The sequence below is a fragment of the Eleutherodactylus coqui genome, chromosome 1 (genome assembly GCF_035609145.1).
Source record: "Eleutherodactylus coqui strain aEleCoq1 chromosome 1, aEleCoq1.hap1, whole genome shotgun sequence".
In the NCBI taxonomy this organism is placed as follows: Eukaryota; Metazoa; Chordata; class Amphibia; order Anura; family Eleutherodactylidae; genus Eleutherodactylus; species Eleutherodactylus coqui.
The window spans coordinates 295364439-295384106 of NC_089837.1; the positions used below are offsets into that span (position 1 = coordinate 295364439).

The window sequence follows — 19668 nt, forward strand, 5'->3', positions numbered from 1 at the left end:
GCTTTTTATCCCCACATCCTTCTTGAGGATTACCATTAACCAATTTAGGTGACATTATGCTTCGGACGCTCATTGTCAAAAAAAAAAATCAAGCATCTAAAAAGGAGTTGTCAGAATGAAACTTTATATGTGCAATTTTAACTAGGGGTGACCAACTGTCATATTCTATGGCCCCCCAGACCCTCACACCAGCAGTGGGCCTCTCCACAGCAAAGGCAGGATTGACACGCTCACCCCGAGGTCTGCAGACATGAACATGGCTGTCGCCAATGCCCAAACTAAACGAAGACAATCTGATTCCACTCCATAGCAGTCCAGTTTCATTGTTCACACTGCAAATGGAGGAGACTGTGGGCGGGTGTCACAGGCAGTAAACGTAATGAGCACCGTGAGACCAAACATCCTTCAGCCAAACACATGGAAAAGATTCAGACATACACAGGGGTCTGTATCAATGGTACCACCTGTCTCTGGATGGCGGACAATGAAACTGTTGACAGACCATCAGTAGAGAGGATCATCTGATTATCTGACAAGCACGAGCAGCTACAACTGAGTCCTGAGCCCAGTCACCTTGTGGTCATGCCCTCGTGCATCCACTGGTCCCAACACCCCCTAACATTCTGGTTAGAACGGCCCAGGTGGTCATCGATATAACCATCCAACATCTCGCATTCCCAATACTACACCCCATCTCAAACTTTTAGACTGGGCTCACACAGGGCCTGCGGACGCTAATCCCATGATTACCCAACCATGTGGATGAGATTTGTCAAAAATCTCATCCACACGGGACAGCCAATCGATTGTGGCAAAGCCGGCAGAAGGCGGCATGGATTCCCAGGCCGCGCATGTCTATTTTTTTTCAATTGCTGCCACACTCTTCTCTATGGGAGCGCCTGCCGCAATGGAAAAGCATGTGGCCAAGCCGCTCCCAAGCCCGCGGCTAAGTGTCAAGGGTTTTGAAGCTGCGCTATCCCGGCGGAAATCTCACGTGTTTTAGCTGCGGCAAAACCACGAGATTTCCGTCGGGATTCCGTACTGTGTGAACCCAACCTGAACTGGGTGAAATCTCATTGATTGCACTGTAGATGCGTCTAGTGGTCAACAAGCTCTACACCAGTGGAAAAAGAGGTCCACTACACACAAGTAGCCTCTGAGAGCCTTTTTATAGGCCAAGGGTGGAACCACTTTTAGGCCCTCAGGCTGTAAGACTGTTCATCTAATCACACCACAACTCTAATCATTTGCACATCTGCCTGAGATGTAACTGCATGCCGAGTTTTGCAGCAAAATGACAACTCCTTCTAGGGGCGAGATTTTTTTTTTTTTTTTACAAGGAGTAGATTTCAAAACTGGCGAAAACACGAGTTAAACATTTAGCTTTCATAATGTATTGGAAATATTAAAGAAAAAATCTGATACAAAATAATCATCTCTATCTATCAGCTAATATATTCCACAGCGCTTCACATCTGTGGACTAAAAAGGAGAGGTCCCTGCTACTATGGCCATCTCACACATGTTCAAGAAACGCAGCTCGAAATCACAGCATTTTTACTGCGATTTCGAGCTGCATTTTTGAACACATGGTACAGCGTCTGACAGCGCTTTTTAGCCCCTTCCCGCTCCAGGCAGCGGGGTACTTCCCACAAATGGACGCACCCTTATGTCATGTGGATAGCGCAAGATCATTCAGCAGCGGGAGTCAGCTGTCACTGACATTGCGGCATAGCAAGGGTTCACAGAGAGAGTGAGCTTCCTCTGTGATATTATCGGGCTCTAGGGATGTAATCACAGAGAGCCTGGCTGCTTGCTATGGTAACAGGACGCCACCTACAGGTGTCCTGTATTATCACTGCCTATGATCGCTGTAATAAGCAATAAGGCATTGCAGGAGAGAAGTCCTGCAATGCTTTATCACAGCGATCATCGGTGCCACGCTGTAAGTCCCCCAGAGGGACACAAATGGTGTAAAAAAAGATCAAAATAATGTACAAAAAATAAAAATGTGTGCGTGGGAAGAGGAGCTGGGTAAGAATCTGCCCCCAGCCGAATGGGAAAAGGCTTTTGCTCTGACACATAAAGGGTCGGTATACGCCAGACTCCAAGAGCTCAATTTTAAAATAATCTCCCGCTGGTATAGAACCCCGGTCAAGCTACACAAAATGCTCCCACAACTCAGCCCGAAGTGCTGGAGATGCCCAAACACAACAGGAAGCATGTCCCACATCTGGTGGAGTTGCTCGCCAATAGCCTCGCTGTGGAAGGATGTATTAAATCTATTTAAGATTTTAAGTGGAGGGGACGTGCAACTCACGCTTGAGGTGGGAGTGCTAGCCAATGTTCCCGGGTCCTATATCCAAAACCAAAAAGGGCCTATGGCGCTTTTTTGTACAAGCAGTCAGACAGATCATTCCAAGGTTCTGGTGGTCTGACGCCTCCCCCACCAGAGGTCATTGGGTCGAAGCCATCAACGAATTAGTAAGATATGAGGAGATGAGGGCAGAGGAAGACATGAAGCGAGAGGACTATTATGCACTCTGGCGGCCATGGCTGGAATACAGGAATACCACAGAAGCAAAAGAGTGGGTGGAGCGGGGGTTGCTGCCTTCTTGGTTACTCGCTCGGCCGGCCCTCTCTCCAACTTGATCTGGGGATTCAGGGAATACACGTCAAGAGAGTCAAGTTCGAGCGGTCGACCTGGTAAGAGATGACTTGGGTAGATTTGGCCGTTGAGACTCCTCAACGCCACTTAAATTAACAATCAGGGCTGACCCACCCACCCCTACCCCTCCCTCCCCCTTCCCACCCCCCCCTTCTATACTTCTAGTCTCCAAACTATGTCTTTTCTCTCTACTGTTTGTTTTAACCTTGTTCTACCATAAATTGGTGATCAACCGAGTTCTACTATTAATACAAAATAGAGGACAACTCAGCTCCCTTCTATACCAAAGTGAGAGTGGGGCAGAATGAGTAGATGTCCATAATCTAATGTAATTGTCTTGAATGCCCTAAAATGTATTATTACACTGTTTGTCCGAATAAAATCTTATTGAACACAAAAAATAAAAATGTAAAAAAACCTTTTTGGGCTTTTTCGCATATTAGCATAAAAAAACAAAGAAAAAAAAAATCCCACATAGTTGGCATTGTTGTGTCCGTAATGACACGTATAATAAGTTGAACATGCTTTTTATCCTGCACAGCAAAAAGCGTTTTTAAAAAAACGCAAAAAAGTAATTTTTAGCATTTTGCCTCCCAAAAAACGCAATAAAAGTGATCAAAAAAGCTGTATGTACTCCAAAATAGTACCAATTAAAACTACAGCTTGTCTCGCTAAAAATAAGCCCTCACAGAGCTCCATCCAGGAAAAAATAAAAAGGTTATAGGACTTTAAATGCAGCGATTTAGAAGAAAAAAAAAAAAAAAAGATTTCCAAAAAAGTGGAAAAGCCTGGGGAAAAAAAAAAAAAAATAGTATTTTGGTATCCTTGTAAATGTACTGGCCAACAGAAAAAAAATGCATTGTGTCATTTATGCTGCATAATTAATGCTTTAGAAAAAAAAAAACTAAAAAATCTATGACAGAATTGATGTGTTTTCTCTCCCTGCGATCATAAAAAATAATTAAAAAAAGTTTTACAATATAGTCCATGTACCCAAAAATGGCACCGATAAAAACTACAGTTCACCACGCAAAAAACAAGCCCTCATACGGCCACGTCGACAGAAAAAAATAAAAAAATGTTATGTCTTTTGAAAAATGGAGATTAAAATCTGCCAAAAATTGTTGTGTCCTTAAGCCCAAAATAGGCCGTGTCCTTAAGGGGTTAAACACACCCCATCATTGTGACGGGAGTGCAAAATGTGAACATGCACAGAAAAAGAACAGACCGCACTTGAAAATCGCAGCGTTAAAAACGACGCATTCGAACGCAGGTCTCCAAAGTCTCATTAAAATCAACAGTAGCGTTGTACCACAGTTGGACACTGTCCTAATCGCGGTAAAAGTGGCTACGTGTTTGCCTATAAATAGGCCCTGGTACATTTTGGGAGTTCCTGTCTGTAGTGAAATAGATGTAACATGAAATACAGTTACTTGTTTGTGCAACAAGGAAATTGCGTACTGTATGATGGAATCCTCACTGAAAGTAGAAGCAAACTGACAAGCAAATAAGGCCAACTTACACTTTGTGTATCTATGCATTCTCTGCAGGTAATAACCGTGGCTGCCTGAGTGCAGGTGTTACATGAGGTTCTACAATGCCATTTCTTGGTACACCTATAAAAACGGCATCCACAGGCTGCAGCAGAACCGCGGTTATTTATGGGGTTTTACAGTTTAAAGTGTAAAAGTGCAAACAGAAAGGATCTGTCAGATCAGGGCAGCTATGGGAAAAATAACTCCCTTTTTCCTTGGATCCCATTCCCCCACTACAAAATGTTATGGGATAAAGCAGAACAGGCAGACTGGGCAGGAAGGAGACAAGTCCTTACATTACATTACATTTTCCCCATGCCTTTGGCTTAAAGGAAAAACACACAACAAAAAACTGCCTAAAAAAGTTCCACAAAAAGTGCTGCGTGTGAAATTACCCATAAGCTACAGCCATATGAGGCAGACCTTCAAAAAATCCACACCAAAAACGTAGTTTTTGTTGCAGATTTCACTGCTGAAATGCTGCAAATTTGGGGCAGATTTCCCCCCTTTCCGTTGCAAAAGGTTACATTTGCACTGCAAATCCACAAGTCAATTCTGCTGTGGATTTTCTGCGGATATTTTCCGTCACCTGAATGAGATTACTTGAAATCCCTACTACAAGGCTTGTACTGCAGAATGCTGCAGGAATTCTGTTGTAGAGAGTCTACACCATTTATACTACATAAAGAAATAGCCTTAGGCCGGGCTCACACGAGCGCAAAATTACAGAGTATTCAGCGTGTGGTCTACGTGCATGTTATACGCGGTAATTCACAGGCAAACACCGCCTATACGTAATTACATTGTGTATGGGTGGAATATATACTTGCCATTGCAAAGCAACAGCATGGGATATTTAAAAAAACAGAACAAAGCAAAAAACAGTAATGCTGCTTGCACACGACCAGGTTGGATACTGCATTTGGGGGTCCGCAGTGGAATGAGACGCTGTGCCCGGCCAGCATCCACACGTACCTCTCATATCTTTGGCTTCTTTGTACGGCGGATGGTCCGCACGGCGAGTTGTCGGACATACGCAGTACAGATATATTTTTTAAAACCTCTGCTTTTCTGCGTCATCGCCTAGCAATGGCGTAGAATCCACAACCTTTTCGCAATGTCATAGCAGAAGGGCCGCAGTTCAGACTGCTTCCATTGACTTCAATGGAAGTCGTCTGTGCAGAGCCCACACAAAAATAGAACATGCTGCCATTAGTCCCACGCGAGCGGAAAACGGTGATTTCCGCTCTTGTGCAGGAAAATGCGTTTTTCCCCACAGCATATTATGGGCGTTTTTTTGGGGTTTTTTTTGCGGAATCCAGAGGCGGGCGCCTGCTCTGGATTGCGCAATGCATATATGCCCGTGTGCAGTCAGCTTAAGACTGCGCGTGACAGCATGCATGAGATACACGGTCATGCAGCGACAACCCGGCTCACCGCAGGCTCCACAATGGTAAAACCCTGCACGATTCACATAGGGTTTTACGGCTGTGTAACCTCGACCTTACAGTTTGTTAAATGCAGACCTCCCTAATGCACAAGCAATTCTATTTCAGGTAGTCCGTTATAAACTGTTAATATATTTGTGAAGTATTAAAGGGGTTTTCAGAATTACACATTTTCTCCTTTAAAACTGTAGGCAACGGTGAAAAATAAAAAGAACCAAAGTCTCCAGTTTCGCATCTACATGGATCCATCCTGTTCCCCTGACTGCTCTGTTTATATGTTGCAGTTGGTCATGTGACATATACAGCCAATCACAGTGCACTGCTGGGTGCCGCGGTCAGTCTGTATACAGGACGTTACCGGCTGCAGCTTGTAAACAGAGCAGACAAGGAAACTGGAGTTGTGGCACTGGAGTGGTAGGGGTCCGGAGTCGGAGTATAGGTGGACTGAACCGTTCTGAATTGCAACAAAATCTCCGAGCATGTTCCAATACACTACTGGAATGTATACGGACCGCGAGAACATGCAATCCTGCGGAAGACCTGTATTACTTTACAATGTAAGCCAGCATATGTTTTGAAAAAGGAAAGGGATGCGAGTACAACAAAATATCCCATTGTGCTGCGGCAGAAAGGGACCTAGATGAAGGGAAAGGAGGCCAGCTTATGGTGCAAACTCATCTTGAAACAACACAACACAGATGACTGATCAGCTAAAGAGGCTTAAATCCAGAGGCCATTGAGCCATCTGGAAAGGGATCAGTGTTGTCCGCTGTCTCTCAGCTACCCATTTCCACAGAGATCTGTGCCAAAGGTTTAAGCGACCCCTCCCATCCCATCATCACTAAGCTGCATCACGCTGATTACAAATCCAAAAACGAGAGCACAGCTAAAAAGTTAAAACTAGTTTTATTATGGTAAAATGTGGACAACGTGCTCCGCGAGGACATAACCCACGAGTGCTCCGCGAGGACATAACCCACGATTAGAGAGCACAACACATTAATCTATTGAAAATGGGCTTTTCAAACAAGTGAAATCATGAAGATACAGGGAGGTGTGCAAAATGGTCACATCACATGATCCATTCAGGGCTTTATACCGAAAATGATAAGGAAGCAGCAGAAAACTTCCATGAGCTGTTGCCATTTTTTTAAAAATTAAATTAAATTAAATTCTAGCACGCTCGGATAAGTCAATTACTTGAGCGAGCCGCGCTCTTCTCGAGTAACTACACTCTTGTCCGAGCGTGCTCGGGGGGGCGGCGGGGGATAGCGGGGAGTAGCAGTCTAGAGAGTGAGTGAGATCTCTCATTCCCTCCCCCCCGCCCCCTCCCGCTCACCCCCGCCACCCCCCGAGCACGCTCGGACAAGAATGCAGTTACTCGAGAAAAGCGAGGCTCGCTCAAGTAACTGACTTATCTGAGTGTGCTCGCTCATCTCTAATTAAAATATATAAGCCCAATGGCTGTAATCGTATTGACCATTAAGTTAATATGTAATTTTTACTGCACAGTGAATACCATAAACACAAAAAAGAAAAAAAAAAGCACAATTGTGATTTTTGTTTTCTACTACACCCCACAGTAATTTTTAAACACCTTATATACTACCATTAAAGCATACAGTTTGTCTAAGCCCTCATGTGGGTATGTCGCTAGAGAAATAATGATTATAGCTTTTGAAAGACAAAAACAAAAAACATGAAAACAGAAACCTGAAAATTGGCTGGTAGTTAGGGAAGCATTTTTTTCTTAACTTTTTTTTTTTTAAGACATCAGTTCTCCAACAGTAGCTGCTGATGCGCACAGCTCCTTCAGCCAACAGCTCTTAGCGGTAATGCCTCCCCTTCTGTGAAGCTGCAGGGTGCCGCCAGAGGCTCAGCTTGCTTCCTGGTAAATAGTTAATATGCAGGGACCTATGTGCAATGGGAGGGCCTTGCAGTGTCAGTATGAATTTTTGATCCCTCATCCATGACCTTGGACTCACTTATGTTTTAATTATGTGCCCAACATACACATTATTACTGGTTTATGCTGTATTATTCTTTTAATTAAGTTTCTTAGCTCATTTGAATGATGCAAGCTTTCTATTCTTATTTTAGATCAACTAAATGTATTATATTTTACGGAGTTTTCTAGAGAGTCAATAAACTGCCTGATTAGTAAAGGGATTCTATACACATTTGGTATCACGTAACTGTAACAACCAGAATGAAAAGTTATAAAAGGGTTGTCAGAGTTAGATTTTAAAAAATATATCCATCTATCTTCCTGACGCCCAAACATAATAAAACAACTAATATATCTCTGCCGGCTCCACGCATGTCCCATGTTGCAGACTGTCTCCCCTGTGACATACTGTTTACAGGCTGCAGTCAGTCTGTGTATGGGAAGCCACAGGTTGCTGCAAGCTTGAGAACAGCACATCACAGGGGGGCTGCCAGCGGGGGGACAAGTGAGTATTAGCTGCTTTAGTAGGTTTGGGCTTGAGGAAGACAGATTTAAAAAAATAGATAACAGACAACCCCTTTAAATACCATTTGTATTGCACAGTGAATGGTGTAAAAACAGAATCCAAAAAATTTATGGCAATATAGCTTGGTTTTGCAGTCTTTTTTTACCATATCCCAAAAGAGCTCAAAAGTACACATGCTGCTACTGGATGGAAAACTTAAAAAAATAAAAATAAACATGTCTCTGCATTCAGCAACAACTATTAAACAACTTTTACCAAAATTTTTGGGTGTGTTTTTTTAAAATTGTAATTTATACAACATTCACTGTGCAGTCAAAACATTATTGGGAAGAGGGGATCCTATATAGAGGATGATACCGTACATGGTTCAGTTGTTCAGATACAATCTGCACTTTGTGAGCCAGACCGGATTAAATTGACAGATCATGCAAACTGCCATCAGAAGTGGCATTAGTGTGAAACCAATTTAGAGCGCTTGAAAGGGTTATAGCAAGGAAAACATGTATCTATCATAATTAACGTATGGAAGTTGGTGGTCCGATCACTAGGACCCACAAGGATCATGAGAGTGACGAGGCTGTACCGAGGAGTATGTGAATACTGCTCTACTCACCTTTGAAACTAAGGGAGATAGCCGAGCGCATCGCTTCCCTATTTCCATAGATTGTAAATGAAGCAGTGGTCCCACATATGCACAGCTGCTTCATTCACCAGGGGGGCTCGGGTGCGTGGGTCTCCCCGTTTCCTGGGGGTCCAGCGATCATATACTTTACCACCCATCATGTGATTTTGGTGGGCTAACCGCTTTCATGATGTTGTCAATCTTTTACTTAGAATCATTACACCCCCATTCATACAAACTCAAACCTTCAACAAGAGGACATCAACACAAGAACATACTGACCGTGCACCTGTTTCCGGATGTCCTTCACAGGGTCAATCCAGATCTAAAATGGAAGAGATTATTATTCATTCCTTCTTTTTATAAATAAGAATTACTTCAACGTAATGAAAAGATTTGTACTCGACAAATAAAATACCATTTTACAATCTGTCTTGCCACAACACAAGAGTATAACATGATATCAAACAGTAGCCTACATGCTCTGAGTCTTTAGCGCACCTCCTACCAATATCTCTGGTTCATGAGTAGCCTGAAAGAACAGAGACAAACTAATACTTTCCCCATGTAAGTGATAGACTTTTTAATACATGTTTATACAATACATTCTATGGGGAAAAGAGAAAAAAAGCATGTCATAATGTAAAAGCAAGATTTGTAGCTTTGTACATCTTTATAAAACCCTTGCTTGGTGCAGTTGTCAAGGATATGTGCACCTAAACATCTTGAGATAGGATGCCCCACTCCCAAGAATAACAGGGTCATGGTGCTTATTGGGCACAGTGTTTTTTGTCAGTTCCAGTTTAACTGTTGGGGCATTACAATACCAAGAATAAAGGCTAAAAATTAACCTGATCAGAAAACGTTTAAAAAAAAAACCAAACACTTCCTCCTGTTCAATATGCAGGAGCAAGCCGATAAAACGGAGACGAGAACGCTAAGTATTTTCCAAGATTACATCCATGTCCCAGGAGTTTCCATCACTCCCAAAGAGTTTCAATGGAGAAGCAGCCATGCACGAACGATTGCAGCCCTGTTCAAACTACAAGATGTGAACAAAAGCCTGTAGAGACGGTGGCAGGATGAGAAAGAAGAGGGTGTTTGCAGTTCCCAGTACAGTGGTGGTTGAGACAGATGATAAATATTTGTGGCTGGAGTTAGGATTACTCTTAACCATAAACTAAACAATACCCATGCAATGTTATCCGAGGGCAGTGCCATTTTTAACTGTGTTTTGCATCGTCTGTCTTTCCAATCTTTAGCATTTAAAAAAAGAAAACAAGCTAGAAGAATACTGAGACATTTAGTGCATAAGGAAATTGCATGCAAAGCAGTTCCTTAATGCATACTGATTATCAAAATTGTCCTAAAGAATTCTGATAATTCTGATAATTCAATGCACATCAAAAAGGAGTATTCTGGACAGTAAACTCCCCCCCCCCCCCCAAGTGGGCATCCTTCCACTGAGTGAGAACTGATAGATCGGTTGGCATCCAACTGCTGGGACCCTTACTGATCCCGAGAACAGGAGACCAATGTCCTCCTTATTTCTCAATGCAGGGTTGCTTCTTCCTATTGCTATAATGTCACAGTGAATGGACCGCTAGCCGCGCATGCTTGCCAGATAAATTTCAATGGGGCCAATGGAAACAGCTGAGAGCTTTGTATTCTGCCATCTCTGTTAGCCCCATTGAAATGAACATAGTCCATTCACTGCAACATTATACCGACCGGGAGAAGCAATCCTGTATTGAGGAGCAGGGGGTACACTGGTTCTCCATTATTTGGATTGGTTGGGGTCCTAGTGGTTGGACCAACACTGATCTATTGGTTATCGCCCATACAGCAGATGGTTGAAAACATTGGGAAAAAAAAAAAGACTTACTCCTTTCAGAAACTGTGGTGCATACAACTCCCTCATGCAAGGAGTGTTGGCAATGAACTTTAGTTATGACTTAAGGGAGTGGACCCCATTCTTTATATGTATATAAACAGCCCTCATGCACTGTTCTCACCCCACCTAGTCATTACAGCGTCCCCCACATAGTGTCCTTTCCCCCCTGAGTCATCAGTTGCTCATGTGTGGTCATCACTTTCCTCAGTCATCACAGCCTCTCATGTACTGTCCTCTTCCCCTCCGTCATCACAGCCTCCTCCACGTCCTTCAGAAGCCACACTGACCCCTCTTCTCAGCCAGGAGACAATGCAGTGTACAAGCACTGAATGACTGAGACTTGGCTAATTGAATACTGTACATTTATGAGAGCGCAGGAATCTAGTAAATCCTCTGCCTGATATTGGCTCCATCCTCCATTAGTGGGTCTAGTATTAATTTCACGATTCTGATGAAATTCTGAATCGTGCTTTGGTAAAATGGTTAATTTAATGCCCAGCCCTACAGTGAAGGCATCAGAAGAGAAAGATCAGTGTTTAAAAGGGAAAGGTGCACTTGAAAGGCCTACTGACGAGACCTTTACAGGTCCCACCATTATGTCAAAATGTCCTTGAACGCCACATTATGTGGCACACTACATCACATTGGTGCAGCCGAAATTTCATACCCAATATTTAGTACATATTTATAGATCTTGGCTTCTTTCTTATAAAAGAATGATTACGGCAGTTGCATTTCTCGAAACAATCATGTTATGCTCCGTTCACTAGAAAGTAAAGCTTCAAACTGTTATAAAAGCACTAATCTGTAAGATAGTCTGGTATTAATCAAATCGTATATAGCCATAGAGCTGGGCAAGTAATCAAGTTATTTTAAATTTGCCATTTTTGCCATTTTACAAAGGCACAATTTTTGACTTTTGCCAAAATAGTCAAATGGCTATCAACCACACCTGCTATAGGTAGGGCCAATATCAGGCTGAGGGGGAATTAACTGAAACAAACTGTATGCAGGAGAAAGGAGCGATATACTGGAAGCTGATGATCTGGAAGATGGCAGGAATCAAGCATAGTGCTGATTGGCTGCTGCTCAACCAATCAGTGCTCGGCTTGTGCTGTATATAAGCCTACTGCAGACTGGCTGAGGCTCAGCCAATCAACGTTAGACTCGATTTCTGCACTGTCTCAGCTCAAGCATACAACTAAATGAAGAGGAGTAAGCTCCATGTTGCCCAATGCAGAAGGAGAAGGTACATGGGAACTGTAATAACTGGGGGTTCAGAACAATGCATGGAGGCTATGACGACTGGAGGGGGGGGGGGGCTGTGACTGCTAGGGGAGAGGGAAGCACAGTATATAGAAGCTGTGATGGCTGGCGGGGGGTGGGGGAAGCACAGTATGAGAAGGCTGTGATGGATGGGGGGGAGGGAGCAAGGAAGTACAGTATATGGAGGCTGTGATGCCTGGGTGGGGGAAAGCACAGTATATGGAGGCTGTGATGGCTAGGAGGCAAAAGGGGAAGCCAGTATATGGAGGCTGTGATAAAGGGGTGAGGACAGTACATGTTGGGGTTTGGATGATGGTGAAGGAACACCAACCTTCATGTGTTTATAACTAAAGTTTTGTGTCCCTTTCTCACATAATGGAATTTTATGCACAGCAATTCCTTAGTAAGTACTGTTAATTAGAATTTTCCTATTCAATTTTGATAATCAGAATATATATTTCGAAATTGTGAATGCGATTCCTTTTTTTTAAAAAAAAAAGGGGATATTTAAAATGCCCAAGTATTTTTCTGTTTTTCGCCAAACAAGAAGATCAAGATTAAAAATCGAAAATTAAGAAGAGATTAAAACCTATACACTGAGAAAAGCTGAATAAAATCAATAGGTTATATTCCAGAATTGGCTGCCCACATCATGTGTCATCTCAATGGACTTGACGTTACTCCTAGAGTTTCAAACAGAAGAACCCTTTAAAGACTATTTCTATGTTTAATCCCTCTGGCTCTAATGTTTCAAAATTATAAGGCCATTTGATCACACATTTCAATAGTACCTTTCTTGGTTTTACTTCTAAAAACTATGTTAGTCTCCCCACATAATGTAACCAATATGAGAGATGTAGTAAATACACACACACAAAAAATTGCTCTTCGAAACCGGTTACTGGTCAGTGATCTATTCTTAGTGAGGATCAATATGAACCATGCTAATTTGCTTCCTCACCAACAACACTTCTCATGGCAAAGCAGTCTGTTTAAATTTAAAACACGTAATCGTACTTCTATTCATGCTGTGACTATAATGCATCATTAATAAAGAAGTCTGTAGATTCAAGAGTGGGGATAATGGTTGTACACTCTCTAAAGCACAATCTTAATGGGTGGAGTACGCCATCTAAGATTGACATGCCATCGGGCCACTTCCTCTACACCTTTTTACAGTGTAACATTATTATACTTCTCTTACTTTCTTATGTGGTCAGGTGAACCCTGATGGTATTCTGCTAGAAACACTTAGAAAAAGTACATAGGGGCAAGATATGCCTGAAGTGATGGGTTGTCCTTCTCAAGGTGGCAGCCCGACTATCCCTTAGTGCTAGGTGTACAAGGGCAAGTAGCTTTGGCGAGTGCACAGCCATTCCCCCCACCCCCCCACACACACACACACACTCTTGAATCTACAGAATTCTTTATTAATGATGCATTAAAATAGTCACAGCATGAATAGAAGTACAATTACATGTTTTAAATGTATAGTTCATAGCTCTAGCATGAACTTCACTTTGCCAGCAAATTTCTATCAGCACTCTGAAATAGGAGCATTAGCAACTACAGCAGGAAACAGGATGGATGAACTCGTACAACTCTATATATCTTAACAGAAAAGGAAGCAGAGTTGAACATTAAGGACACTGTATCTGCAAAGTTCTATAGGTAGTGGTTTTATTATACATTTGTTCCTAACAGACCCAATGAATGTAATCAGTGGCATCAACTTTACGGGAAGGTACAGAAAGCTCTTAAGTGATGCAGACAGAAGCTTCTTCATTCTAGTTAGGGATAGGGCAGATCTCAGTCATTAAGGAGGGTTGTCCAACAAAAACTTATTCTCTCTCCCCTCACACCTCCTCCGATCCCTCTCCCCAGTGGTTATCTCCAATCTCACCACTATATTCAACCTTTCTCTGATCTCTGGCATCTTTCCCTCTTTAAAACACACCCTCATATCCCCACTGCTAAAGAAGCCGAATCTTGACGAAACTGATGCTGCTAACTACCGAACCATCTCTAATCTCCCCTTCATCTCGAAACTATTGGAACGCCTGGTTTACTCCCGCCTTGTAAGCTACCTATCAGAGAACACTCTTCTCGACCCCCCTGGCTGGCTTCCAACCCCTACACTCGACAGAAACTGCCCTTACAATAGTGTCAAACAACCTCCTGACAGCCAAATCAAAGGGCGATTACTCCCTACTGATCATCCTCCTGCAGCATTTGACACTGTTGACCATGACCTCCTCCTCAGTATGCTTCGTTCCATCGGCCTCAAGGACACTGCTCTCTCCTGGTTCTCCTCCTACCTATCTGACCGCTCATTCAGCGTCTCCTTTGCTGGCTGTGCCTTCCCTCCTCTTCCCCTAGCTGTTGGGGTCCCCCAGGGCTTTGTTCTCGGCCCCCTCCTTTTCTCCATCTACACAACCCCTACTGGACAAACCATTAGGCCTCATGTCCATGGGGAAAATAAGAATTAAAATCCGCAGCATTTTCCCCGCATGCGGATCCGCGCCCCATAGGAATGCATTGACCACCCGCGGATAGATAAATACCCGCGGATGGTAATTAAAAAATTTCTGGAGCATGAAAAAAAATGGACATGCTCCATTTTAGTGCGGATCACGCATGCGGGAGCACACAGAGCACATAGCTCAATTGATCTCCGCATGAAAAATAAAAGACAATTACAGTGCATCCGCACTGCATCTGCAGCCCAAATCCGCGTTACAAATCCGCAGCGGATCTGATTTTCCCCGTGGACATGAGGCCTTAGGAGATTTTGCCTCCATTACCACCTCTATACCAACGACACCCAGCTATAACCCATGACATCTCTGCACCTTTCCTCCAAAACATCACAGACTGTCTGTCCGCTGTCTCTAACACTATGTCCTCTCTCTACCTAAAACTAAACCTCTCTAAAACGGGCCTACTGGTGTTTCCGCCCTCTACTAACTGACCTCATCCTGACATCTTCATCTCAGTGTGTGGCGCTACCATAATTCCCAGACAGCATGCCCACTGCCTTGGGGTTATTCGATGTCGATCTCTCCTTTACCCCCTACATCCAATCTCTGGCCGAACATGTCAGCTGCACCTCAAGAACATTGCAAGAATCAGCTCTTTTCTCTCTGTGGACACGCTAAAAACGCTCACTGTTGCCCTCCTCCACTCCCGCCTCGATTATTGCAACTCGTTGCTAATCGGCCTCCCCAGTGCCAGACTCTACCCTCTCCAATTGATCCTGAATGCGGCAACAAGGCTCATCTTCCTGTCCAGCCGCTACTCAGACGCCTCTGCCGTGTTCCGGTCACTGCACTGGCAGCCCGTTAAATTCAGAATTCAATTTAAACTCACTACCTTCATCCACAAAGCCCTCCACAGCATAGTGCCACCCTACATTGCCTCCCTCATCTCAATCCATCACCCAGCCCATGCTCTCCGTTCTGCTAACAAAACCAGACTGAGTGTCCCTTTAATTCGAACTTCTCATTCCTACCTCCAAGACTTCTCCAGAGCAGCACCAGTCCTCTGGAACACACTACCAAAAGGATACCCGAGCAATCCAGGACTCACAGACCTTCAGGCGGGCTCTAAAAACGCACCTCTTCAGGGAGGCATACCGCATTCCCTAAACAAACCCCTCTGTACTCCGCCTGATAACATGCTCCCTGACCTATTGACTGCAATCCCTGCTAGCCGCCATCAACTGCACCTGCAGTCATACCAATTCTGCCGTCACATGGCTGAATGTCTGATCATTGTCTATGTGTATAGCATCGCTCACTCTCCACCTCGCCATACCGTGCACATCTCCAGCCACTTTACCTTCTGTATCACCCCACTACTTGTAGTATGTAAGCTCGTTGGAGCAGGACCCTCACCCCTATTGTTTCCATCAACTGATTACTATGTAACCGTGGTTCTGTTTATTTTTGTACTTTTGTCTTTCTGTATTTCCCCTGACAACAGCTTTAAATGCCACGCAATTATTTGGGAAGGTTTATATAATGCCACAATTTTTCAGCATTACACTAAACTACCACTTTTACAGAAGATGTGCCAGGAGATTAGTATTTATTAACAAACATCCACAGATGCTCAGCAGTTCCACAGACAGAAGGGGTCTCTATGCCTGCTGCAGAAGTGCGGTCAACCGTTCGCAAGATCATCCTGTGTAGACAGATTAATCTGGTGAACAATGAGGTCTGAAAGAAAGTACTGGTGGGAGCTAGTTAAAAGACACTGGCTCTCTGCAAAACCAGACAAGGCATTAACAATGAAAATGTTACTCAGAGCATCACAAGTGTAACAGAATTTCATCCGCTCGTGAAGCTTTAGCAATATAGAAAGACGTGCCAACATCACACCTCTCTCTTACCTTGTTAGAAGGGGACTCCCATATGGCAAGGCCAAAATAATCCTCCTCGAGAATGTTCAAGTGGCTACACACTTTCTTAAAAATATCTTGCCCCTTGGCATGCTTCTGCAAGAGAGAACACAAAGCAATTTTGCGAATTTCAAGGAATGTGCTGCAGTTTTTGCAAATTGTACAAAATACAAAAATGAATTCATAAAAAAAAAAAAAAAAGCTAAAAACTACTTCAGCTCTCCGTACTCAGGACCCTTTGCCACTGATCCGACTCCAAAATTCTTGGGTATAATTAGCATGTGAATTTAGGTTATATCCTTTTCTGATCTGCCTGGAAGTGCCAGCATTACAGGGCATAAAAGCATCAGCACTCTGCCAGGGAGAGCCAAAGACTGGCCATAGACTTCATGCAGGAATGTTATCTTTAGTTTTCAACTCTTGTTCCTAAAGAGAATGTATCAGCTGCATTTTCTTAAACATATTCCATGTTCTTAATCAGTTTTTAATTTTTTAAATTGTAGACTAATATTCTCTTGTCTGTAAATGACTATGTGGCGGCCATCTTGCCTGAGCCGCTTTTAACAGCATTTTGAGATGCTTTTACAGCAGAACTCATGGGCCATTCACACAATGGACAGAACCTGACTCACTGACCTCTATGGAAGACTATTGAAGTCATGCTACCTGACTTGTACAGAAGTCACTATAGAGGGAGGGGTAATAGATAAGCTGTGATCATCACTGTGAAGAGTAGATCCTGTGTTATCTATATACAAGGGTCAGCCTTCCAGTTCAGCTTATTACCCTGCAATTGGGATCCAAAAGGCAGCAAAAAATAAAGTACAGTATGGCTTGAGAAAGACCCGTAGGGGGTTGAAACATTGCTATGTACTTAATGGAGGAATAAAGTGGATGTCTGGATTTTACTACACCACCTATGCGGCCACGTACATTTTTTTGTTAGCCTACTAGGCTGAGTGATCAAAATTAAAAACGCTCTTGCTATAAGCATTAGCTAGGAATTGTATCCCTTTAAAATAAAACTTTTATTGAATTATGCAAAGACTGCACATAGAAACGAAAATATTTAAAAGCCCAGAATGTGCTGACGATATTATATATTATAATATGATATTGTGATTCATTACTATCCACATTGTCAATGCTATCCCATACTAAGATAGCTGTCAATCTATGGCTATAGTTATATTTGCATGTGTTATTCAGCAAGTCAGTACTGGACAGGATGATCAGATGGTCAAAAGATAATAAATGGGGCGTGCATTCCCCATAGAGACCAATAACAAATAATAAATTATCCTAACTAGAGGTACAGGGAAGCCTCCAGAACATAGTCTATTGCATCTGACTACATGAGCTGATGATCAAAACCTGTAACACCAACCTCCAGCATTTAACGTGAAGGGAAATTGTATGACTGTCTAGCCATGTTCTGAGTAACTGCAATGCCCCAAAGAGTTAATAGCATAGGATAGCAATGCCTGCGGTCTAATACTGATATTAGAAAATGAAACAGAGCTCTTCCAACATGTTTCACCACCTAAGTGGTGTCTTCAGGGGAATATAGGAGGCCCCATAGCTCCTATATGACAAACTGTAGTTCTCTGCCCTAGATCATTAGCATGATACTGCAGTAACATCTACATATGTAATACCACACTTAGTTGTACTGATTTCATTGGGACTGGAGTATATTATGAATAGCTGTGAAACACATTACCTTCCACTATTAATTTGTGCCTCAAAAAGTTAAAGCATCAAACCCAGAAATGTTACAAAATGTATTGGTTAGAAACTGTGTGAGCAAGCATAGTAATAAGCATGTAACAAGTGTTAACACAGTGAAAAAAATGCTAAAACCATTTAAACACACTACATTCCCATAACCCGTATAGCAGTAAGCAACTTATAAAAGACACAGCAGTGAAACCAGTAGGTACTTACTGAATAGATACATTTCCTAGCAGCCATGTATCAATGGTGTCTGAAACCATACATTAATTCTTTTTCGTTCCCTTTTAAAATAGTAACATTAAGCATATATTCTATCACCGCACAATAAATGCATAATGCTCTACATACAAGAAATCTTTTTTTTCCCCCCTTTTCTAAATAGATTTTTAAAGACAAAAAGCCAAAAGTTTCTGCTACACCGCTTCCCTGCTTTTCGGGCAAGGGATCGGCAGGGGAAGACAGAAAATGGACACAAAGGGATATACCAGGATTATCTTGCTCCACACCACTCTGATGACTCCAGGTACCTTATTTGCTAAAGTGTGGGCACTTAAACTTTGTTTAAAAGTGCCAAGCCGACAATTTTAACAATGGCATTATTGGAATACTGCTCAAAAGTCCTGTTAGAGCATGCCCTTGGTTTAATAACATAAACCCTCCTCTACGATGAAACCTTTATTAAACTCATCCATTTAAGGAAATGGCTCTTGAAAGCATCTAATAAGCATCTTCATTCCTTAATCTTTATCTAAACACAAAACATTGGTGTAAATTAGTTTCCTTAGTTGTGACAAAGTTGCCAGAATTAGCTTCATTGACCAATTTTTCTCTTTTAGCACACTCCTAATTAGAGGATTGGTCTAAGGACCCATTCACATGGGAGACGGCATTTTTACATTGGCCTGCCTGCGACATAAAAACGCGTGGATGGGCACACAAAGCTAACCTTTGTGTGCCGTTCAGACAGCCCAGCGCATATACCCCGAGCCCACAATGTTGTTGAGCGGGGGCAGACAGTTTAGCTCTGCTAAACTGTCCTTCGCTTCCCTGCCTGGCTCTCGACACGGGGAGGAGGTGGGAGCTAGTGTGCTAAGCTCCCGCCCTCTCTCCGCCCCTTGTCGGCAGCCAAAGATAAGGAGGGTTGGGGGAGCTTAGCAACTAGCTCTGCCCTTTCCCACGCCTCCCATTGCAAACAGCCAGCAAGGGGTGGAGAGGATGAGGGGGAAATTTAGTAGTCACACTGCTCAACTCCCTCCCACCTCTCCGGCCAGGAAGATAGTGCCAGGCCTATATTTCCTGGTCAGTGTAAGAGCACCCGCCGAGATGTGCTGTTTTGGCCAGCCGAACGCTTTTAAGCCGCAGAAATACGCCCGTGTAATTTGATTAATTGGAATCCAATGCATCAGATGGTAGCGTATATCGCCCGGCTGTGAAAATGGCGGCCAATATACGCTCATGTGAATAAAGCCTAAAACTGTATCAATTTCTATAATTAGATAATGCAATCCTATGCAGACAGCCGCGAGTTGACCGTGTGAAAACTCGCGCGGTAAACAAATCACGGCATGTCCCATTTCTGTGCGAGCCTCACAGAGGCCCACACAGAAATGTAACCGCTGACG

The 19668-nt window shown here is 43.1% G+C and overlaps 1 protein-coding gene across 4 annotated transcripts in view; it reads right to left on the minus strand.

Annotated features, from left to right (window-relative positions):
* LOC136572657 (protein 4.1-like) overlaps positions 1 to 19668 on the minus strand; it is a 116546-nt gene that overhangs the window by 65397 nt on the left and 31481 nt on the right. For all 4 annotated transcript variants that reach the window (XM_066573461.1, XM_066573479.1, XM_066573470.1 and 1 more), the window contains exons 4-5: positions 16301 to 16405; positions 9030 to 9072 (exon numbers count right to left, since the gene is read on the minus strand). In XM_066573461.1, the coding sequence (XP_066429558.1) occupies positions 9030 to 9072; positions 16301 to 16405 (148 nt within the window). The remainder of the gene's footprint in view (positions 1 to 9029; positions 9073 to 16300; positions 16406 to 19668) is intronic.